Source organism: Pseudorasbora parva, chromosome 7 (genome assembly GCF_024679245.1).
Source record: "Pseudorasbora parva isolate DD20220531a chromosome 7, ASM2467924v1, whole genome shotgun sequence".
In the NCBI taxonomy this organism is placed as follows: domain Eukaryota; kingdom Metazoa; phylum Chordata; class Actinopteri; order Cypriniformes; family Gobionidae; genus Pseudorasbora; species Pseudorasbora parva.
In genome coordinates, this window is record NC_090178.1 from 49,331,174 (window position 1) to 49,355,380 (window position 24,207).

The 24,207-nt window shown below is 42.5% G+C and overlaps 1 protein-coding gene across 2 annotated transcripts in view; it reads left to right on the top strand.

Moving 5' to 3' along the window:
• inpp5b (inositol polyphosphate-5-phosphatase B) overlaps positions 1 to 24,207 on the top strand; it is an 86,788-nt gene that overhangs the window by 7,375 nt on the left and 55,206 nt on the right. For both annotated transcript variants that reach the window (XM_067449381.1, XM_067449382.1), the window contains 2 exons: positions 2,244 to 2,363; positions 18,400 to 18,457. In XM_067449381.1, coding sequence (XP_067305482.1) covers positions 2,244 to 2,363; positions 18,400 to 18,457 — 178 coding nt within the window. The remainder of the gene's footprint in view (positions 1 to 2,243; positions 2,364 to 18,399; positions 18,458 to 24,207) is intronic.

Below are 24,207 nucleotides of genomic sequence, written 5' to 3' on the forward strand. Positions count from 1 at the left end.
CCAGAAATGAATCTTCTGTCATTAACTCGTCTCCCTAATGTCGCTCCACACCCGTAAGACCTCCGTTCATCTTCACACACAGTTTAAGATATTTTATATTTAGTCCGAGAGCGTATGCAAGTGTATGCACACTATACTGTCCATGTCCAGAAAGGGAATAAAAACATCATCACAGTAGTCCATATGAGACATCAGTGGGTTAATTAGAGTCTCTTGAAGCATCCAAAATACATTTGGGTCCAAAAATAACAAAAACTACGACTTTATTCAGCATTGGCTTCTCTTCCGCATTTGTGTTCAATCCTCAAATAAAGATTTGAACGGTTATGAACCAGCGAATTGATTCATGATTCGAATCGCATGTCAAACTGCTGAAATCACGAGACATTGGCGATCCGAATCATTGATCGATTCACTGTAGGGTTGTTTGGACAACACTCAATTTATCTGCATCCTCGATTCTCAACCAGATGTCAAAATAAAAGACCTCCGTTATCATAACAAATCTTTATTTGAGGATTGAACACAAATGTGGAAGAGAAGCCAATGCTGAATAAAGTCGTAGTTTTTGTTATTTTTGGACCCAAATGTATTTTGGATGCTTCAAGAGACTCTAATTAACCCACTGATGTCTCATATGGACTACTGTGATGATGTTTTTATTCCCTTTCTGGACATGGACAGTATAGTGTGCATACACTTGCATACGCTCTCGGACTAAATATAAAATATCTTAAACTGTGTGTGAAGATGAACGGAGGTCTTACGGGTGTGGAGCGACATTAGGGTGAGGAGTTAATGACAGACGTTTCATTTTTGGCTGAACTAACCCTTTAATTTTGAACTATTTAGCTTTACATCCTTTCACGTTCACATCAAATGTACGTCAAAAAAATGCTCTTCTTCCTCAGTATTTTTGTCTGCTTTCAAGTCTAAATATTTAAAAATTCTTAAAACAAGAAGTATTTACTAAACAAGCAAAAGTAATTGTCTTGTTTTGGGGAAAATAACTCTAAATGAAGAGAGTTTTTGCTTAAAATAAGATAAATAATCTGCCAATGGGGTGAGAAAAATAATCTTGTTTTCTGTTTGAATTAAGATTATTTTTCTCACCCCATTGGCAGATTATTTATCTTATTTTAAGCAAAACTCTCTTTATTTTGAGTTATTTTCTCAAAACATAATGATTAATAAAATAATAACAATAAAATAATAAAAAAGTTTCCTGGTTGCCTTAAAATTCATTGAAATTAAAATTTTTAGTTAATACAATGAATACTACTTTTTTTTTTAGATTCGACAACCTTTATTAAAATATTATTAAAAGATTGTGTAAGCATATTGGGTAATTGTGTGTGTGTTATCTGTGATGACGCAGCCAAATTGTGCTATTTTCATGATTTATCAAATTTTTAATGTGGTTCAGATACAATAATATTGAGTTTCTATTTATTAAACCAATTTCCTTCATTTTAATTTGAATGAACTCAAACATTTTAAGGCAACCAGGTTACTTACTTTATTAAGTTAAACCAACAAAAATGTCACATTGTGAATGGGAAATCACCCGATGCAGAAGAAAACTAAAAGAAAAGCATCCAAAGCAAACCTGCCGAGCGAGTTGTGCTGTGTTTTTTCCGTCCCGTTCATGCCAATGAAACCCGTTTACTGAGACTCGCTCTGTCATTCATTCACCGGAGGAATGGCACTTTGGAAATCATTGTGTGATAAGCGTCCGCATGCCTCCATAAACTGGATGTTTCTTTATGAAATAAGCCGACGTCAAGTTATTCTGTCGTACTAGCGCTCTCAAATCTCAGACAACAGTTAGATCTGACACACACACGTTAAAGAAGATGGACAGAAGGGTGTAAAAGGAGGAGTTTGCTTGGTTTGTAACACATGAGACGCAGATTGGATCCACGTTTCCTGATCCTCAATGGAGTAAGAGATGATGGCGAGTGTCCGGGGCTCAGCAGACGCGCTCATTAACAGGAAGAATATTAGAAATTTGCACGGTAAGATCGCGGATACACTGTGGTCATATAGAAACCCTGAGTCTGCTGCGCTAAAGGAAGTCACAGCTTGTGTGTGTGTTGATGTTGATGATAGTGTGAACTAGTTCTGAGAGAGAGGAAGAAATGGCAGAGTTCCTCTTTGGCGTTCTCAGAGAAGAGAAGAGTCAGACGAGTGTTTCTGGAAACCGGAGCTTTATTTAATCTAACGTGAACTTAAACTCATAGATGTCTGTGAGCAGTATCCGAAGCGAGAGCCGAAGTTCGACTGGCTTAGCAAGTACCGCAAGGTGTCGAGAGGAGCCCGACCGCTGAGGAAGATGAGCGCCAAGATGAGCCAGAAATCAGGTGCGCTCATTACATTCTCAAACTGTTCTTTTAATGCTAGTTCACTATTTCTTCTGTATCTTTAATCAAGAACATTATGTGCTGTCACTTAAAAAATGAGTTTTGTGCATTTGTGTATAAACTGAAAGCATTTGCATCCGTCTTGCATAACACATCAGTGGGTCACAGATAAATGTGTCAGCTTTACAGCTGTGTGTGTGTGTGTGTGTGTGTGCATGTATAATGCCATGGGTATGGCACAGGTATTACAGGAGAGGGTGAAATATGAGGACATTACCCATGGCCCCACTTTACAAAAGGCTTATAAATCACACAGGAGGAGTTTTTATGAGAAAGTAAAAATGCAGAATGTGTGTGTGATGGGTAGGTTTAGGGGCAGTGTGTGTGTGTGTGTTGGGTAGGTTTAGGGGCAGTGGCAGTGTAGGGGGCTAGGATGTACAGTTTGTACAGTATGGAAACATTATAGAGTCCCCACAAAGATAGTGAACCAGACTTGTGTGTGTGTATGGTTAGTATGTGTGTGTGAGTGTGTGATGGGTAGGTTTAGGGGTTCATCATCACCCGCTGTCACAGCCGAACTCTGACCTGATCCCGCGCTGCTCGCTATCAGAGCAGATAATGCCCTGCAAATGACTGTGTGTGTGTGTGTGTGTGTGTGTGAGAGAGAGAGAGAGAGAGAGAGAGAGAGAGAGAGAGAGAGAGAGAGAGAGAGAGAGAGAGAGAGAGAGAGAGTGTGTGTGTGTGTGTGAGAGACAGAGAGAGAGAGAGTGTGTGTGTGTGTGTGAGAGAGAGAGAGAGAGAGAGAGAGAGTGTGTGTGTGTGTGTGTGTGTGTGTGAGAGAGAGAGAGAGAGAGAGAGAGAGAGAGAGAGAGAGAGAGAGAGAGAGAGAGAGAGTGTGTGTGTGTGTGTGTGTGTGTGTGTGTGTGTGTGTGTGTGTGTGTGTGTGTGTGTGTGTGTGTGTGTGTGAGTGTGTGATGGGTAGGTTTAGGGGTTGTATGTGTGTGTGTGTGTGTGTGTGTGTGTGTGTGTGTGTCTGTTTGTCTGTCTGTCTGTCTGTCTGTCTGTCTGTCTGTCTGTGATGGGTAGGTTTAGGGGTAGTGTGTGTGTGTGTGTGTGTGTGTGTGTGTGTGTGTGTGTGTGTGTGTGTGTGTGTGTGTGTGTGTGTGTGTGTGTGTGTGTGTGTGTGTGTGTAATCCTAAAAACACGCTCACGGAAGAAACACGGCCACTGCATTTTTGATTTGCATAAACTTAATTTAGTAAACAAACCAGTACGTCCACATGCCGTCACCGGAGCGCTTTATACGCTCAGGGAACGCTGGAGCTCACATGATCATATTAATCAGTCTTAGATGATTAGTGATCGTTAGAAGATCATCTGGAAGAAATGCCACCGGACCTCACAGATCATTTCATTAAACCTCAACGCTGAAACGTATCTCTCAATGGGTCAAACTGCTGGAAACATTGATCATTTGTTTGGCGTCTGTGATATAACTATCTGGCCGGCATTTGATATCCAATAATAATAATAATTAAAGCTGCGAGCAGCGATGACGGGCCCAAGCCGGTGGCACCGCCACCCCGGTGGCATCAGCTTTACTGTGCACAGCAGGCCAATAGGCATTTAATATGGGAAAAAATAAATAAAGGGACTATGTCAAAGTCATTTGAATTCACCTCATTAACTGCAGCAACTGGTGCTGCTATGACCAGGAACCACAACACTCACATCTATGAGATCAATTACATTTTATTCATTAATTTTATGTCAGGTGATGTCAAATGTCAATTTCAAAATGAGTGCAGAATACTGTCCAAATGCTGAAGTTATATTATCCTTACACTTCTCTTAAAAATAAATTAAGCCAAATCACAGAGACCGCAACAATGATTTTAATATCAGTGTCAGGTAAGAGTAATATGCGTGCATATAATTTATGGAAGTTTATTATAAACAGCCACTTTTATAAGATCATGTGAATTTTTTTATTTATCCATTTGAATTCTATCAATAAATAATTAGTTTACAGAGGTGTCATACGTGATCTTTGCAAACACAGCACATGACCTTCTTTAAAGCCCATGTTATAGAAAACAATTAAAAGTATTAGGATATCACTTTCAATTATGTGCAAATGTATTTTTTGCAGCTCAAAATATTGTAAGTTCAGAAGACCAGTGTTATATATATATATATAATAAAAATTTTTAAACTTATTTTTCACAATAAAGTGATAGATATTGCTGATAGCCTATGATATGAAAGGGTTAAATTAGGGCTGGACAATAATTCAATATCAATATATATCGCGATATAATTTTTTTCAATAACGGTGATATGATTTTTAAACACATTTTCGATATTTCGATAAATACATTACAGCATTCCTCACTGACTGACGTTCAGGGCGCAGCCGTCAGAAAGAGCAGAACATGATTGAAACAGTCAGTGCTCAGCAGTAGTAGGCTGATAGATCCAACGCGGCACGTTTTAGCTACAAAAAGAGTTTCCCTGACCGCAAAACAAATGTGACTGAACGAACTTCCACAAGTAAGGAGAAATAAATAGTTGATAAGAGAAGAAAGACTAACGTTAATTCAGTGGGGTGGAAGTGGTTCGGCGTGTCCCCCGCACTTTTAATAATGTGTATTTTTATCCCCCGCACATTTACTGGGTCTCACCGGTCCTAGTCGACCCGCTCCGAGCGGGATTCGAAACTGCATTACCTGGAGCGAGGGCGGGCAAGTTAACAGGGACGCTATAGACCGCTTTCTCTAACCTCGGTTGATTGCGCGCTTCTTGAGGTCACGGGCAAGTGTAGCCTATACATAGAAACCAACGTGAATACATCAAGATTTAATTTCAGAGACAAAAAATAATCTATGCATGACCTGTCATTTTATTCGCATCTAAATATGAGGAGGGCGCTCTCACAGAAAGTCCAAAAATGGATTCGTAGAAACTTACTGTCGCGCTGGAGCTGCAGCTGAAGGAAAACAATCGTTATGAGCTGAAAGGTGACGACGACAGTCAGACGATTGCGACAATATATGAAAGCAATGAAGGAGCATCATGAGCAACAAAACTGTTTTCAACACTGATAATAATCATAAATGTTTGTTGAGCATCAAATCCTAATATGAGAATGATGAGTGACACTGAAGACTGGAGTAATGATGATAAATTCAGCTTTGATCACAGAAATAAATGACACTTTACTATATATTCACGTAGTGAACAGATGATGTAGATCAGAATAATATTTCACTGTATTACGTTTTTTACTGCATTTTTAATTAAATAACTGCAGCATTAAATATATGCTATAGTTTTGCATAAATGGAAAATAGAGCGCCTAGAATTGTTCTTCACTGAAATTTAAAACTTAAAAGAAAATGCTCAATAAACTGCGTCTGCGGCATAGGAGCACTGTACGCTGTGACGCTGTCCACCATCTGAAGCAGATCCATCCGCTAGAATATTCTGAGTCAGGCTGAATCCTGGCTGAAGCACTTTTGTTTAATCTATATTAAGAATAATATAATCAGCCTATTATAGTTTAAACTTAAAGATATTAATAAAGTGAGAGTCTTATGTTTATTTGATGTTGATTTCACATTTCTTTTTCATATAAAGGCTAAATACAAATAAAAGGTGAACATTAATTTATTTGTACTGGTTTTATTTCTTAAAAATTATATAGTTTTATAGGAGGACTATTCATAGACTTGGCAAATACATTTTTCAGAAGTTTGTAGGTACAGACATCCTTTGTGGCAGTTCTTAGTAGTTTTTTCTAAAGCTTTTATATAATTCATATCGATATCGGAATTATATCGTATCGACCGAAATTAAGAAAAATATCGTGATATGAATTTTGGCCATATTGTCCAGCCCTAGGTTAAATTATGAAAAACAAGAAACAAGGCGACATACACAGAGTGAGAGAGACCCCCTCCACACACACACACACACACACACACACAGAGTGATCCTGAGACAGAAGGGGGGGGGGGGGAAGGGGGGGAATGACAGACACAAAATCTAAACAGTGAGAGAACATTGTTTTTATTTCACTGTCTGAAAACACTGTTTTGCAATAACAACAATAGCTTTATCTTCAAAACAGTGTTCCCTAGGACATATCCAACCTGGTTACTAAATAAGGCTACACTCCCACCTTCTGGTTATTCTATATGCCGGTAGCTCATTGGTTCTCATTTTTGTCCTTAAACAAAAGGCATTAATCTTCTCATTTTTTTAAGTTACACACACTACTTTTTTTTCCTTTTCTTTTTAAAGACAATTAAATGTGTTTTTTCTTTTGTTAGTAATGTTTTTTTAAATATATTTTTTTTTATTAATAATTATTTGTATTAACACAATTATTTAACTAATTATATAAAACAATACCCTACAAATAATTGTCAATGCCCTACAAATAAACTGGTTTTATACATAAATTTTTTTATTCAAACCCAGAATAATATGTTTAATCCTTTAATGCAGGCCAAAGCACAGCATTGAGAGGTAATCTTTTTAGACAGAAGAGTGGCTCTCACACACACACACACACACACACACACACACACACACACACACTGTAGAAACCAGTGACACGTGTCCCAATGAGTCTGTGTGCATTCAGGTTGAAGTCCCCACCAGGCTAGAAAAAAGAACACACACACACACACACACACACACACACACACACACACACACACACACACACACACACACACACACACACACACACACACACACACACACACACACACACACACACACACAGTAGTAATGCTGAAGTATGCTGCAGGCAACTCTTATCAGTTCAGCCCATCCACCCCCCCCCCCCCCCCCCCACACACACACACACACACTCATGTCTGGTTCACTATCTATTTGGGGACTCACCATAGACATAATGGTTTTTATGCTGTACAAACCATATTCTGACCTCCTACACAGCTCCTACCCTAAACCTACCCATCACACAAAACTTTCTGCATTTTTACATTTTCAAAAGAACTCATTCTGTCTGATTTATAAGCTTTTGTACCCATTGGGAAGTCCCCATGAGTCTGTGTGCATTCAGGTTTAAGTCCCCACCAGGTTAGAAAACCATTCACACACACACACAGAGGCAAGGTTTTTTGCTTGAAAACTTATACAATATTGCCCTCTACTGGTCATTTAAGGGAGAGCATAAGTGTTGAAAAAAAAACAAAAAAAAAACTGTGTGATATATAGAATAACCAGCAGGTGGGAGTATAGCCTTATTTATGAACCAGTTTCTTGTGTCTCTCTTTTGTATTTTTTAAGCTTTTGCTACGGGAACACCGTTTGAGATATCCAATAACCGTTCGCATTTTAGCATCTTCTGTATATTTACTTCATGTCGTCCGAGTTTGAAGGAGATTGAATGAATCCCCTTTTGAGGAGAAGGTAAAAACTCAGAGCTCGTTTTCAACTTTTTGTTATCTTCCAACCAAATTATCTGACTTCCTGTTGGTCAGAGCTAATGACTGTAAATTAGAAAGTTGTCCGGCTCGAAATGTACAATATATATCCCGAGTTTGGTGACTGCAGATAAAACTAACCCCCCCATTTTGGACAAAAGTGACACACTTCCTGCTGCCAGTTGGTGGCGCTATAACTTTGACTCACAAAAGTCATATCCATGTGATCGGCTTCTTACAACGAACACACAGCTGAAGTTTCATCAAAATGAATTAATGTATGCAAAAGTTATAACACACTAACCCCCCACTTTGGACAAAAGATGGCGCTACTGAGCCCCTCTACCACGCCCGTTTCTGAATCTTTGCTTGCATCTTCTGGACAGCATGTCAGATGTGTGTGTTGAGTTTCATACAATTTCAAGCATGTGAAGAGTCTCAAAAACACCAAAAAAGATTATTAGACTTTGACACGTTGCCATGACAACAGATTTTCTAGAATCAGGAATCCATTCATATGTCTATATCTGCCATGTTTTGACATTATACCGATGAAGTTTGAAGTAAATCGGGTGAAAATAAGATGGGGATTTAAAGCAATTTTGAAAGTGACACACTTCCTGCTGCCAGTTGGTGGCGCTATAACTTTGTCTCACAAAAGTCATATCCATGTGATCGGCCTCTTACAACGAACACACAGCTGAAGTTTCATCAAAATGAATTAATGTATGCAAAAGTTATAACACACTTCCTGTTTCCTTTTTCTCGCCATAAATTCGTCTCTTCGCCACGGCCAAACCGTTTGAGATATCAAAAAGTTGCTCGCAATTTAGCATCCTCAGTGTCTTTACTTCATGCTGCCCGAGTTTGGTGCTGATCGGGTAAATCGTCTAGGAGGAGTATCGCAAATTTCAGAGCATGCGTTTTCCGAACAACCCATAATAGCTCACTTCCTGTTGGGCTGACGCATAACTTAGAGCACGAAAGTTGTTCGGCCCGATGAGGTCTATATGTGTACCGAGTTTCATATATATACGTGGAAGTTGGTTTGATTTATAGACCACGTTTTCAGACCCCACTTTAGGGGGCGCTGTCGAGCCCCCCTGCCACGCCCGGGTCCCAGCCTCAGCCCGGCCCTGATGGCCGCGCATTCTGATGCGTGTGCAAAGTTTCAAGAGTTTTCGAACATGGGAAAGGCCCCAAAAATGCCCAAATAGTCGGTAAAAAAAATAATAATATATAATTAAAGCTGCGAGCAGCGATGACGGGCCCAAGCCGGGGGCACCGCCACCCCGGTGGCATCAGCTTAACTTTGCACAGCAGCCAATAGGCATTTAATATGGGAAAATAAATAATGGGACTTTGTCTAAGTCATTTGAATTCACCTCATTAACTGCAGCAACTGGTGCTGCTATGACCAGGAACCACAACACTCACATCTCTGAGATCAATTACATTTTATTCATTAATTTTATGTCAGGTGATGTCAAATGTCAATTTCTAAATTAGTGCAGAATACTGTCCAAATGCTGAAGTTGTATTATCCTTTACTTCTCTTAAAAATAAATTAAGCCAAATCACAGAGACCGTAACAATGATTTTAATATCAGTGTCAGGTAAGAGTAATATGCGTGCATATAATTTATGGAAGTTTATAATAAACAGCCACTTTTATAAGATCATGTGAAATTTAATTTTTTAAACCATTTGAATTCTATCAATAAATAATTAGTTTAAAGAGGTGTCATACATGATCTTTGCAAACACAGCGCATGACCTTCTTTAAAGCCCATGTCATAGAAAACAATTAAAAGTATTAGGATATCACTTTCAATTATGTGCAAATGTATTTTTTGCAGCTCAAAATATTGTAAGTTCAGAAGACCAGTATTTATATATATATATATATATATAATACATTTTTTAAACTTATTTTTCACAATAAAGTGATAGATATTGCTGATAGCAATTATGATATGAAAGGGTTAAATTATGAAAAAACAAGAGACAAGGTGACACAGACAGAGTGAGAGAGACCCGCTACACACACACACACACACACACACACACACACACACACACACACACACACACACACACAGAGTGAGAGAGACCCCCTCCACACACACACACACACACACACACACACACACACACACACACACACACACACACACACACACACACACACACACACACACACACACACAAACACACACACACACACACAGAGTGATCCTGGGAGAGGGAGGGGGAAGGGGAATGACAGACACAAAATCTAAACTGAGAGAGTACATTGTTTTTATTTCACCATCTGAAAACAGTTTTGCAAAAACAACAATAGTTTTATCTTCAAAACAGTGTTCCCTAGGACATATCCAACCTGGCTACTGAATAAGGCTACACTTCCACCTTCTGGTTATTCTATATTTAGTTATTCTATATTTATATTTAAACAAAAGGCATTAATCTACTTTTTTTTAAACAATTAAATGTTTTTTTCTTTTGTTAGTAATGTTTTTTTATATTTATATTTTTTTATTAATAATTGTTTGTATTAACACAATTATTTAACTAATTATATAAAACAATATTGTCAATGCCCTACAAATAAACAGGTTTTATACATTATTTTTTTTATTCAAACCCAGAATAAAATGTTTTATCCTTTAATGCAGGCCAAAGCATAGAGAGGTAATCTTTTTAGACAGAAGAGTGGCTCACACACACATACACACACACTGTAGAAATCAGTGACACGTGTCCCCATGAGTCTGTGTGCATTCAGGTTGAAGTCCCCACCAGGCTAGCAAAAAGAACACACACACACACACACACACACACAGTAGTAATGCTGAAGTATGCTGCAGGCAACTCTTATCAGTTAAGCCCATCCACCATCCCCCATCCACAACACACACACCCACCCACAAACACACACGCATACACACACACTCATGTCTGGTTCACTATCTTTCTGGGGACTCATAGACGTAATGGTTTTTATGCTGTACAAACCATATTCTGTCATCCTACACTGCCCCTGCCCCAAAACCTACCCATCACACAAAACTTTCTTCAAAAGAACTCATTCTGTCTGATTTATAAGCTTTTGTACCCATTGGGAAGTCCCCATGAGTCTGTGTGCATTCAGGTTTAAGTCTCCAGCAGGCTAGAAAACCATTCACACACACACACACAGAGGCATGTTTTTTTGCTTGAAAGCTTATACAATATTGCCCTCTACTGGTCATTTAAGTGAGAGCATAAGTGTTGAAAAAAAACAAAAAAACAACAACAGTGTGATATATAGAATAACCAGCAGGTGGGAGTATAGCCTTATTTATGAACCAGGCACTGGTGTGCTTATTTTGTGTTTTTTAGGCTTTTGCTACGGGACCACCGTTTGAGATATCCAATAACCGTTCGCATTTTAGCATCTTCTGTATATTTACTTCATGTTGTCCGAGTTTGGAGGAGATTGAATGAATCGCTTTTGAGGAGAAGGTAAAAACTCAGAGCTCGCTTTTGACTTCTTGTTATCTTCCAACCAAATTATCTGACTTCCTGTTGGTCAGAGCTAATGACTGTAAATTAGAAAGTTGTCCGGCTCAAAATGTACAATATATATACCGAGTTTGGTGACTGTAGATAAAACTAACCCCCCACTTTGGACAAAAGATGGCGCTACTGAGCCCCTCTACCACGCCCGTTTCTGAATCTTTGCTTGCATCTTCTGGACAGCATGTCAGATGTGTGTGTTGAGTTTCATACAATTTCAAGCATGTGAAGAGTCTCAAAAACACCAAAAAAGATTATTAGACTTTGACACATTGCCATGACAACAGTTTTTCTAGAATCAGGAATCCATTTATATGTCTATATCTGCCATGTTTTGACATTATACCGATGAAGTTTGAAGTAAATCGGGTGAAAATAAGATGGGGATTTAAAGCAATTTTGAAAGTGACACACTTCCTGCTGCCAGTTGGTGGCGCTATAACTTTGTTTCACAAAAGTCATATCCATGTGATCTGCCTCTTATAACGAACACACAGCTGAAGTTTAATCAAAATGAATTAATGTATGCAAAAGTTATAACACACTTCCTGTTTCCTTTTTCTCGCCATAAATTCGTCTCTTCGCCACGGCCAAACCGTTTGAGATATCAAAAAGTTGCTCGCAATTTAGCATCCTCAGTGTCTTTACTTCATGCTGACCGAGTTTGGTGCTGATCGGGTAAATCGTCTAGGAGGAGTATCGCAAATTCCAGAGCATGCGTTTTCCGAACAACCCATAATAGCTCACTTCCTGTTGGGCTGACGCATAACTTAGAGCACGAAAGTTGTTCGGCCCGATGAGCTCTATATGTGTACCGAGTTTCATATATATACGTGGAAGTTGGTTTGATTTATAGACCCCGTTTTCAGACCCCACTTTAGGGGGCGCTGTCGAGCCCCCCTGCCACGCCCGGGTCCCAGCCTCAGCCCGGCCCTGATGGCCGCGCATTCTGACGCGTGTGCAAAGTTTCAAGAGTTTTCGAGCATGGGAAGGGCCCCAAAAATGCCCAAATAGTCGCGTAAAAAAATAATAATAATAATAATAATAATAACAAATAATCCTTAGAAGAACAATAGGGCTCTGCGCCCTTTCAGGGCTTGGGCCCTAATAATAATACATTTTGATCTCCACTATCGCTCTATCGATTCTGTGCGTGAGCTCTCAACCAATGATACGCTGAAGCTACACAAGGACCGCCCTCCTCATTTACATGTTGCACGGAAAAATTAAAATAAATTAATCAATCGGTCAATAAATGTAAATATAAATACATGTTGAAATAAATAAATGTAAAAAATAAATGAATGCATATATAAATAAATATTACAATTAACAAATAAATACAAATTAAAAATATATATTTTTTATAAAAGCAGAATGTAATAAATTAAGGGAAAGATGGTACAAAATTTAATTTGATTAAAAAGAATCGTATTTATTTTATCAAGTCGTCTATCCTGTTATTTATTTTACTATTATCACATAATCTCTGTTTATTCATTTACATATGTGTATATTTATTTATTTATTCATTCATTTAATTACTTATTCATTCATTCATTTATTTATATTTTATTTCTGCAGGGTAGGTCCTCCATAAATGCTAACTCAACTTCTTTTTTCACAATATAAAGTGTTTCCACTATTGATTTGCATTACAGTTTATTACAGAGTTAAATGAAGATCTTGTTGGACTGGAATATCCATGAAAACATCATCTTTGTATTTAGCTTAACACACACACACACACACACTACTTTGTAGTAAGCTTAACATTAGACTAACATGTATCATTTAATTTCTGTGTGATTTATTTTGTACATAATGGACAAACACTGTCCGCTAGTTGAGTCTGATTCTCAATCGATGATTCGTGTTCGACCGCGCGAACCTGCAGACGGACTTGAAGCGTCATGCCGAATCCTACTATGGAAAGGCTCTGCTCATTAATAATAAGAGCGAAACGTGACGTCAAGGCAATGGCTCATTTGATTGGCTACAAATCTGTCGTTGGTAAATGAGCGCTTGTGACTGGACGGGAATGGAAGGTTACGAGGCGGCGTCAGTATTGTTTAATTAATATTCATGAGCCAAGCCTTCTTCATAGTAGGATTTCGCTCGTCTCGCTCTTTAGATTGAAATGAACTGAGGCGGTCCGTGTGTCACTACGGTCAGAATGCCAAAGCAGAGAGATGTCTAATGCGACTCCACTAAATGGTAAGAAAAGTGCTCTCGCTTAGATATCAATTTAAACAAAGTAAACAGATAGAAAACTCTTCTAGTAATTCGCTTTGACGTGTACATTTTGAGCAGATTAAATAACTCAGTTCTTCTCGTTTTCACAGTGAAGTGCGTGCGTGTGTGTGTGTGTGTGTGTGTGTATAGTCGTGATTGACTGGCTGTGTCTCAAACACTAGTGAGTGCCCTACCTAAACAGCACTTTCGCGCGCTCTAAATCCCAACGGTCGAAACGACACTTGCATCTAACGTTAAAGGCACAATATGTACGATTTTTTGATTAAAATATCCAAAAAACCACTGGAACAGTGTTATATATTTTGTTGACTTGTATACATTATCCCAAATGTTTCCGAGAATGTTTAAATACGTACATTTTTAATTGATTAATGACATCATACCCATTTTGTAAAAACCTTGGAAACAACAAAGACTTTAATATTAGGGCTGGTAAAATATTATTGGCTTACTATTCACGATGCAATTCGATTTCCGTTCACAAGCTTTCGATTTGATTCAATATCGATTATTTTGGACATATATAACAGATACAGTACATGGCAAACTTTCTTGAGGAAATATTTTGTTTTAACTAGTGATAGACTACATGGTAGTCAGTCATGTTATAAATCGTTTAATTTGTCTTGTGTTTGCTTGTATCTTTATTTACTTTACTTTTTTTAGGGTTGTTGACCTTAATGACCTGATGTGCTAGCCTAGAAATCTAGACGCACCCTAGCGGCAGCAAATTTAATCTGCCCGCAAGTGTCGTCTAGGAACTCTCAATACCCTTCTGAGCTGTATTCCTCAGAATCTGGACGGGCCAATCACATTGTGTATAGAGTCGGTGGGCGGGGCCATAATGATGACGGCCGAGTTGCGTTTGCGTGCTTCTAGTAAACACAGAAACTGGCGAGCGGCGGCGGTCTTTCGAATCAGCTTTGACCGCGATTCTGGAAGACTTCGAGTTAAGCTTTTCTCTGAGAAAAGAACAAAGAGCGGCACTGAAGTCATTCTTAAAAAGGGAAGATGTGTTCAGAGTTTAGCCGACCGGATACGGCGAATGTTTAATCTATCAACAAGCTCTGCTTCACCTTCGTTGCTCTGGTTGGTGTAGCGCTATCCTATCGCGTGCAGAGGGAGTTTGAAAGACAACCGTTTATCCGCCCCTCGGATTGAGCCGTCAATGGTGAGTTTCCAGACCAAACATCTTGATGTGGGTCTAGCTTGTCAGGCTACTGATGTGCAAAATTTTCTCGATAAAACTTTTGCTTACGCTTTATTTTGAGGTGTCCTTGTTACAGTGTAATTATATATTTAAAGTACTGAGCAGGGCTCGACATTAACGCTTGTACGCTTGTCCGGGACAACTGGATTTTTTGAAGGGACAAGTGTTACGACCCTGCGTTTTACTTGCTCGCCTGCTAGTGGCGTAGTTCTTCCAGGAGAGTGTGGAAGATCGTACACCCCTGTGACCTGTTCACCACTTAATTATAGAGAGGATAAAACCTTGGATTCAAGGACTCCTCTTCACTTCGTCCAGGGGATCGACAGCCTCTGGAGAAGTCACTCGTTTTGCAACCCTTTATTTGTTTACAGCCCATTCCAACCTTTTCTGCTCCCCAACTGGATTTTGCTTTCTGCCCTTTGATTTTGAACCCTAGAGAATTGAGAAATTCTAGAGAAACCCTAGAGAAAGCGAATTTTACTTGCCCGACGGACAAGAGCCTGATTAAGGGCCCGATCACACAGAACGTGTTTTTGCAGCGAGAGGCGCCTTTTTTTGAATGGATTTTGGTTGGCAAAGAGCGTTATGCGCGCTGCTTATGCGCCCTGGGCGCCTCGCGTTTTTGAAGGAGCGCTCTGAGCGTATGAAGTTGAAAAAAGTCAACTCTGAGCGGAAAAGCACGCAACGTCATCACGCTTATTTTCTGTTGTCCAATCGAATGAATGAAGAGGCGGGCCTTCCGTTGTGTTGACCATTACATTGATTTGACTGACAGTACAGGTGATTCGGCGGTTGCCTAGTAACATTAAAAAAACGCAGCGCACTGCTCTTTTCTGAATGAAAAAAAAAACGCTTACCAAAAAAGGCAGTGCAGTGTGCCTTGTGTTTTCGAACCTTAAAAACGCGTTCTGTGTGATCGAGGCCTAAAACGGCAATAACAAAAATGAACTATCGAATCACTAAAATGCAAGAATGATTGTGCATTAATTTAGTGTAAGTGGCGATCGATAGTGGATAATAATATATAATGAACTGACGATAACAAGGTCGCGCTGTTGACTATCGTGAGCTTCTCGAGGAGAAATTACAACACAAGAGCGTTTCCTTAATACCATCACGACTGAAAATTACACTGATTTTATATAACAATACTATAAACAATTAATTAACATTCACTTACATTAACATTCACTTAAATTCACTTCCATTTTAGATGCAATATTGAGTGTTTTTGTTCTATTTCAGCAGCGAAAATCGTTCACAGCAGAATCGTAACACGTCTCACAGCAACAAGTGTGTGTTACTGAACGATTCAGCGTTTGAATGAACGACTCAGTGACTCACTCATTAAGACTCACCTGCTGCCCCCTACTGGAGATTTAGTTTCATGTTTAAACATACTTTCCAACATTTCTTATGTGTCTATTCAAAACTACAAATCTCAAACATTATTTATGCAGTTGTAATTTTTCAGTGTAAATTATTTAATTTGATTGGTAATAGCCCTTATAGCGTGTTATTTTAATTTAATGTATTGATAAAATTTAACAATATAACATGAAACCTGAAGCATAGCCTATATTTAATAAGATTAGAGGAACAAATGCCCTTTATAAAAATATCAGAAACATAAATATGTCAAAGCTGATTGAACACTGGTGAGAATATTGCTTCAGAATAAATTATATTTACAATACGCTGTACACACACACACACACACACACACACACACACACACACACACACACACACACACACACACACACACACACACACACACACACACACAGAATAAATGATCAAACTTTTTTCCAGACAATCACATTTTTTACTCGGACAAATTAATGAAAGATTGCGCACGAACACGCTTAATGTCGAGCCCTGAGTGTAATTATGTATTTAAGGACTGAGTAATATTAATGACCTACAATTTAATTTAATATTTAAGGACATGTGCTACTAAAGGGTTATAGTTTGGTTGAGGGTTAGTTGCATTTAATTATGCTTAATTTACTGTTATTAATATGGTAATGGCATGTAACACGTGTAACAATAACACTGTAAAATAAAGTGCAACATCTGTATAATTATCATTCATTGAGTTCTTATATTGAGAATATTAGGAATATTTGCTCTTTTAAAATGTATTTGTCACGGACTATTATTAGATCAGAATAAATGATTGAAAACCAAATTACATGATCTATAAAAATAAATATAGCAACTTCTGGGACCACATGCGATTCAGAATCTGTGAGTTTTGAGCATTTAAACTCCTTTGCACAGGCGTCCGGACTTTCTTATTTACAGTTCACAAGTTGTTCAGATGAAATTTTATTTTTAATTGTTCTGATAATTCAAGGTAACTCAGCCCTGGTAACTTACTGAAAGATAATAAGATGCATTTATGATGAAACGATGAAATTAAAGGTCTGTCTCAGACACTACTGGATACAATCATTTAATTTTGGGCTCAACTCATGGAGTGTAGATGAGGGCTTTACTGTATTACTGCGGTTCGTTGCCAAACCATTGCTTTGCCATTTCCTGCCGTGTGAAACCGCGAGGAAGCCCCGCCCACATTCCTGTCTTCTACACCCGTATGACATCATCACCCGCTGTCACAGCCGAACTCTGACCTGATCCTGCGCTGTACACTATCAGAGCAGAAAAATTGCCCTGCAAATGACTGTGTGTGTGTGTGTGTGTGTGTGTGTGTGTGTGTGTGTGTGTGTGTGTGTGTGTGTGTGTGTGTGTGTGTGTGTGTGTGTGTGTGTGTGTGTGTGTGTGTGTGTGTGTGTGTGTGTGTGTGTGTGAGTGAGAGAGAGAGAGAGAGAGAGAGAGTGTGTGTCTTGTGTGTGTGAGAGAGAGAGAGAGAGACAGAGAGAGAGTTTGTGTGTGTGTGCGTGTGTGAGAAGGAGAGAGTGTGTGTGTGTGTGCGTGAGAGAGAGAGAGAGAGTGAGAGAAAGAGAGAGAGAGAGAGAGTGTGTGTTTGCGTGTGTGTGAGAGGGAGAGAGAGTGTGTGTTTGTGTGTGTGTGAGAGAGAGAGAGAGTGTGTGTGTGTGTGTGTTTGTGGGAGAGAGTGTGTGTGTTTGTTTTTGTGACATATGAGGACACAAATGTGTATAATGCCATGGGTATGACACAGGTATTACAGGAGAGGGTGAAATATGAGGACATTACCCATGGCCCCACTTTACAAAAGGCTTATAAATCACACAGGAGGAGTTTTTATGAGAAAGTAAAAATGCAGAATGTTTCCTGTGATGGGTAGGTTTAGGGGCAGTGTGTGTGTGTGTGTGTGTGTGTGTGTGTGTGTGTGTGTGTGTGTGTGTGTGTGTGTGTGTGTGTGTGTGTGTGTGTGTGTGTGTGTGTGTGTGTGTGTGTGTGTGTGTGTGTGTGTGTGTGTGTGTGTGTGTGTGTGTGTGTGCTGTAGACTCGTTTATTGCAGGTTTCTGAAACTCACACCTGATCTCATAAGTCTGTATTAATGATTGGCTGTGTGTGTGATGCTGGGATAATCTGAGGCCTGTCTCCACCTGTGCAGGAAGAGCCGACAGCAGCGGACAGAAGAGAGGGGACGAGCGGAGCGGAGGAGATCAAAGGTGTGTATGAGGGCTGTGCAATATACCGAAATATCGCAAATGTACCTATCGCAATATGCATATCGCAACGGCACGCAATATCTGAATGATTTTAATAGGCTACTTCAACATTCGACAGAGAATACTAGAGTAGATAAACAAACTCAAGCCGAAGCTCTCGTCACTATACCGCCGCCGCCGTGCTGAAGAAGAGCCGCGGACAGAGAATACTAGAGTAGATAAACAAACTCAAGCCGAAGCTCTCGTCACTATACCGCCGCCGCCGTGCTGAAGAAGAGCCGCGGACAGAGAATACTAGAGTAGGTAAACAAACTCAAGCCGAAGCTCTCGTCACTATACCCCCGCCACCGTGCTGAAGAAGAGCCGCGGACAGAGAATACTAGAGTAGGTAAACAAACTCAAGCCGAAGCTCTCGTCACTATACCGCCGCCGCCGTGCTGAAGAAGAGCCGCGGACAGAGAATACTAGAGTAGGTAAACAAACTCAAGCCGAAGCTCTCGTCACTATACCGCCACCGCCGTGCTGAAGAAGCGCCGCGGACAGAGAATACTAGAGTAGGTAAACAAACTCAAGCCGAAGCTCTCGTCACTATACCGCCGCCGCCGCGCTGAAGAAGAGCCGCGGACAGAGAATACTAGAGTAGGTAAACAAACTCAAGCCGAAGCTCTCGTCACTATACCGCCACCGCCGTGCTGAAGAAGCGCCGCGGACAGAGAATACTAGAGTAGGTAAACAAACTCAAGCCGAAGCTCTCGTCACTATACCGCCGCCGCCGCGCTGAAGAAGAGCCGCGGACAGAGAATACTAGAGTAGGTAAACAAACTCAAGCCGAAGCTCTCGTCACTATACCGCCGCCGCCGTGCTGAAGAAGAGCAGCGGACAGAGAATACTAGAGTAGATAAACAAACTCAAGCCGAAGCTCTCGTCACTATACCGCCGCCGCCGCGCTGAAGAAGAGCCGCGGACAGAGAATACTAGAGTAGGTAAACAAACTCAAGCCGAAGCTCTCGTCACTATACCGCCGCCGCCGTGCTGAAGAAGCGCCGCGGACAGAGAATACTAGAGTAGGTAAACAAACTCAAGCCGAAGCTCTCGTCACTATACCGCCGCCGCCGTGCTGAAGAAGAGCCGCGGACAGAGAATACTAGAGTAGATAAACAAACTCAAGCCGAAGCTCTCGTCACTATACCCCCGCCGCCGTGCTGAAGAAGAGCCGCGGACAGAGAATACTAGAGTAGGTAAACAAACTCAAGCCGAAGCTCTCGTCACTATACCGCCGCCGCCGTGCTGAAGAAGAGCCGCGGACAGAGAATACTAGAGTAGATAAACAAACTCAAGCCGAAGCTCTCGTCACTATACCGCCGCCGCCGCGCTGAAGAAGAGCCGCGGACAGAGAATACTAGAGTAGGTAAACAAACTCAAGCCGAAGCTCTCGTCACTATACCGCCGCCGCCGTGCTGAAGAAGAGCCGCGGACAGAGAATACTAGAGTAGGTAAACAAACTCAAGCCGAAGCTCTCGTCACTATACCGCCGCCGCCGTGCTGAAGAAGCGCCGCGGACAGAGAATACTAGAGTAGGTAAACAAACTCAAGCCGAAGCTCTCGTCACTATACCGCCGCCGCCGTGCTGAAGAAGAGCCGCGGACAGAGAATACTAGAGTAGATAAACAAACTTAAGCCGAAGCTCTCGTCACTATACCCCCGCCACCGTGCTGAAGAAGCGCCGTGGACAGAGAATACTAGAGTAGATAAACAAACTCAAGCCGAAGCTCTCGTCGCTATACCGCCGCCGCCGTGCTGAAGAAGAGCCGTGGACAGAGAATACTAGAGTAGGTAAACAAACTCAAGCCGAAGCTCTCGTCACTATACCGCCGCCGCCGTGCTGAAGAAGCGCCGCGGACAGAGAATACTAGACTAGGTAAACAAACTCAAGCCGAAGCTCTCGTCACTATACCGCCGCCGCTGTGCTGAAGAAGAGCCGCGGACAGAGAATACTAGAGTAGGTAAACAAACTCAAGCCGAAGCTCTCGTCACTATACCGCCGCCGCCGTGCTGAAGAAGAGCCGCGGACAGAGAATACTAGAGTAGGTAAACAAACTCAAGCCGAAGCTCTCGTCACTATACCGCCGCCGCCGCGCTGAAGAAGAGCCGCGGACAGAGAATACTAGAGTAGATAAACAAACTCAAGCCGAAGCTCTCGTCACTATACCGCCGCCGCCGCCGTGCTGAAGAAGAGCCGCGGACAGAGAATACTAGAGTAGGTAAACAAACTCAAGCCGAAGCTCTCGTCACTATACCGCCGCCGCCGCGCTGAAGAAGAACCCCATGGACAGAGAATACTAGAGTAGATAAACAAACTCAAGCCGAAGCTCTCGTCACTATACCGCCACCGCCGTGCTGAAGAAGCGCCGCGGACAGAGAATACTAGAGTAGATAAACAAACTCAAGCCGAAGCTCTCGTCACTATACCGCCGCCGCCGTGCTGAAGAAGCGCCGCGGACAGAGAATACTAGAGTAGATAAACAAACTCAAGCCGAAGCTCTCGTCACTATACCCCCGCCACCGTGCTGAAGAAGCGCCGCGGACAGAGAATACTAGAGTAGGTAAACAAACTCAAGCCGAAGCTCTCGTCACTATACCGCCGCCGCCGTGCTGAAGAAGAGCCGCGGACAGAGAATACTAGAGTAGATAAACAAACTCAAGCCGAAGCTCTCGTCACTATACCGCCACCGCCGTGCTGAAGAAGCACCGCGGACAGAGAATACTAGAGTAGATAAACAAACTCAAGCCGAAGCTCTCGTCACTATACCGCCGCCGCCGTGCTGAAGAAGAGCCGCGGACAGAGAATACTAGAGTAGGTAAACAAACTCAAGCCGAAGCTCTCGTCACTATACCGCCGCCGCCGTGCTGAAGAACCGACGCGGACAGAGAATACTAGAGTAGATAAACAAACTCAAGCCGAAGCTCTCGTCGCTATACCGCCGCCGCCGCGCTGAAGAAGAGCCGCGGACAGAATACTAGAGTAGGTAAACAAACTCAAGCCGAAGCTCTCGTCACTATACCGCCGCCGCCGCGCTGAAGAAGAGCCGTGGACAGAGAATACTAGAGTAGGTAAACAAACTCAAGCCGAAGCTCTCGTCGCTATACCGCCGCCGCCGCGCTGAAGAAGAGCCGCGGACAGAGAATACTAGAGTAGACAAACAAACTCAAGCCGAAGCTCTCGTCACTATACCGCCACCGCCGTGCTGAAGAAGCGCCGCGGACAGAGAATACTAGAGTAGGTAAACAAACTCAAGCCGAAGCTCTCGTCACTATACCGCCGCCACCGTGCTGAAGAAGCGCCGTGGACAGAGAATACTAGAGTAGGTAAACAAACTCAAGCCGAAGCTCTCGTCACTATACCGCCGCCGCCGTGCTGAAGAAGAGCCGCGGACAGAGAATACTAGAGTAGGTAAACAAACTCAAGCCGAAGCTCTCGTCACTATACCGCCGCCGCCGTGCTGAAGAACCGATGCGGACAGAGAATACTAGAGTAGATAAACAAACTCAAGCCGAAGCTCTCGTCACTATACCGCCGCCGCCGTGCTGAAGAAGAGCCGCGGACAGAGAATACTAGAGTAGGTAAACAAACTCAAGCCGAAGCTCTCGTCACTATACCCCCGCCGCCGCGCTGAAGAAGCGCCCTGGACAGAGAATACTAGAGTAGGTAAACAAACTCAAGCCGAAGCTCTCGTCACTATACCGCCACCGCCGTGCTGAAGAAGAGCCGCGGACAGAGAATACTAGAGTAGGTAAACAAACTCAAGCCGAAGCTCTCGTCACTATACCGCCGCCACCGTGCTGAAGAAGCGCCGTGGACAGAGAATACTAGAGTAGGTAAACAAACTCAAGCCGAAGCTCTCGTCACTATACCGCCGCCGCCGTGCTGAAGAAGAGCCGCGGACAGAGAATACTAGAGTAGGTAAACAAACTCAAGCCGAAGCTCTCGTCACTATACCGCCGCCGCCGTGCTGAAGAACCGATGCGGACAGAGAATACTAGAGTAGATAAACAAACTCAAGCCGAAGCTCTCGTCACTATACCGCCGCCGCCGTGCTGAAGAAGAGCCGCGGACAGAGAATACTAGAGTAGGTAAACAAACTCAAGCCGAAGCTCTCGTCACTATACCCCCGCCGCCGCGCTGAAGAAGCGCCCTGGACAGAGAATACTAGAGTAGGTAAACAAACTCAAGCCGAAGCTCTCGTCACTATACCGCCGCCGCCGTGCTGAAGAAGAGCCGCGGACAGAGAATACTAGAGTAGGTAAACAAACTCAAGCCGAAGCTCTCGTCACTATACCCCCGCCGCCGCGCTGAAGAAGCGCCCTGGACAGAGAATACTAGAGTAGGTAAACAAACTCAAGCCGAAGCTCTCGTCACTATACCGCCGCCGCCGTGCTGAAGAAGCGCCGCAGACAGAGAATACTAGAGTAGATAAACAAACTCAAGCCGTAGCTCTCGTCACTATACCGCCGCCACCGCGCTGAAGAAGCGCAGCGGACAGAGAATACTAGAGTAGATAAACAAACTCAAGCCGAAGCTCTCGTCACTATACCGCCGCCACCGTGCTGAAGAAGCGCCGTGGACAGAGAATACTAGAGTAGGTAAACAAACTCAAGCCGAAGCTCTCGTCACTATACCGCCGCCGCCGTGCTGAAGAAGAGCCGCGGACAGAGAATACTAGAGTAGGTAAACAAACTCAAGCCGAAGCTCTCGTCACTATACCGCCGCCGCCGTGCTGAAGAAGAGCCGCGGACAGAGAATACTAGAGTAGGTAAACAAACTCAAGCCGAAGCTCTCGTCACTATACCGCCGCCGCCGTGCTGAAGAACCGACGCGGACAGAGAATACTAGAGTAGATAAACAAACTCAAGCCGAAGCTCTCGTCACTATACCGCCGCCGCCGTGCTGAAGAAGAGCCGCGGACAGAGAATACTAGAGTAGGTAAACAAACTCAAGCCGAAGCTCTCGTCACTATACCCCCGCCGCCGCGCTGAAGAAGCGCCCTGGACAGAGAATACTAGAGTAGGTAAACAAACTCAAGCCGAAGCTCTCGTCACTATACCGCCGCCGCCGTGCTGAAGAAGAGCCGCGGACAGAGAATACTAGAGTAGGTAAACAAACTCAAGCCGAAGCTCTCGTCACTATACCCCCGCCGCCGCGCTGAAGAAGCGCCCTGGACAGAGAATACTAGAGTAGGTAAACAAACTCAAGCCGAAGCTCTCGTCACTATACCGCCGCCACCGTGCTGAAGAAGCGCCGTGGACAGAGAATACTAGAGTAGATAAACAAACTCAAGCCGAAGCTCTCGTCACTATACCGCCGCCACCGTGCTGAAGAAGCGCCGTGGACAGAGAATACTAGAGTAAATAAACAAACTCAAGCCGAAGCTCTCGTCACTATACCGCCGCCGCCGTGCTGAAGAAGAGCCGCGGACAGAGAATACTAGAGTAGGTAAACAAACTCAAGCCGAAGCTCTCGTCACTATACCGCCGCCGCCGTGCTGAAGAAGAGCCGCGGACAGAGAATACTAGAGTAGGTAAACAAACTCAAGCCGAAGCTCTCGTCACTATACCGCCGCCGCCGTGCTGAAGAACCGACGCGGACAGAGAATACTAGAGTAGATAAACAAACTCAAGCCGAAGCTCTCGTCACTATACCGCCGCCGCCGTGCTGAAGAAGAGCCGCGGACAGAGAATACTAGAGTAGGTAA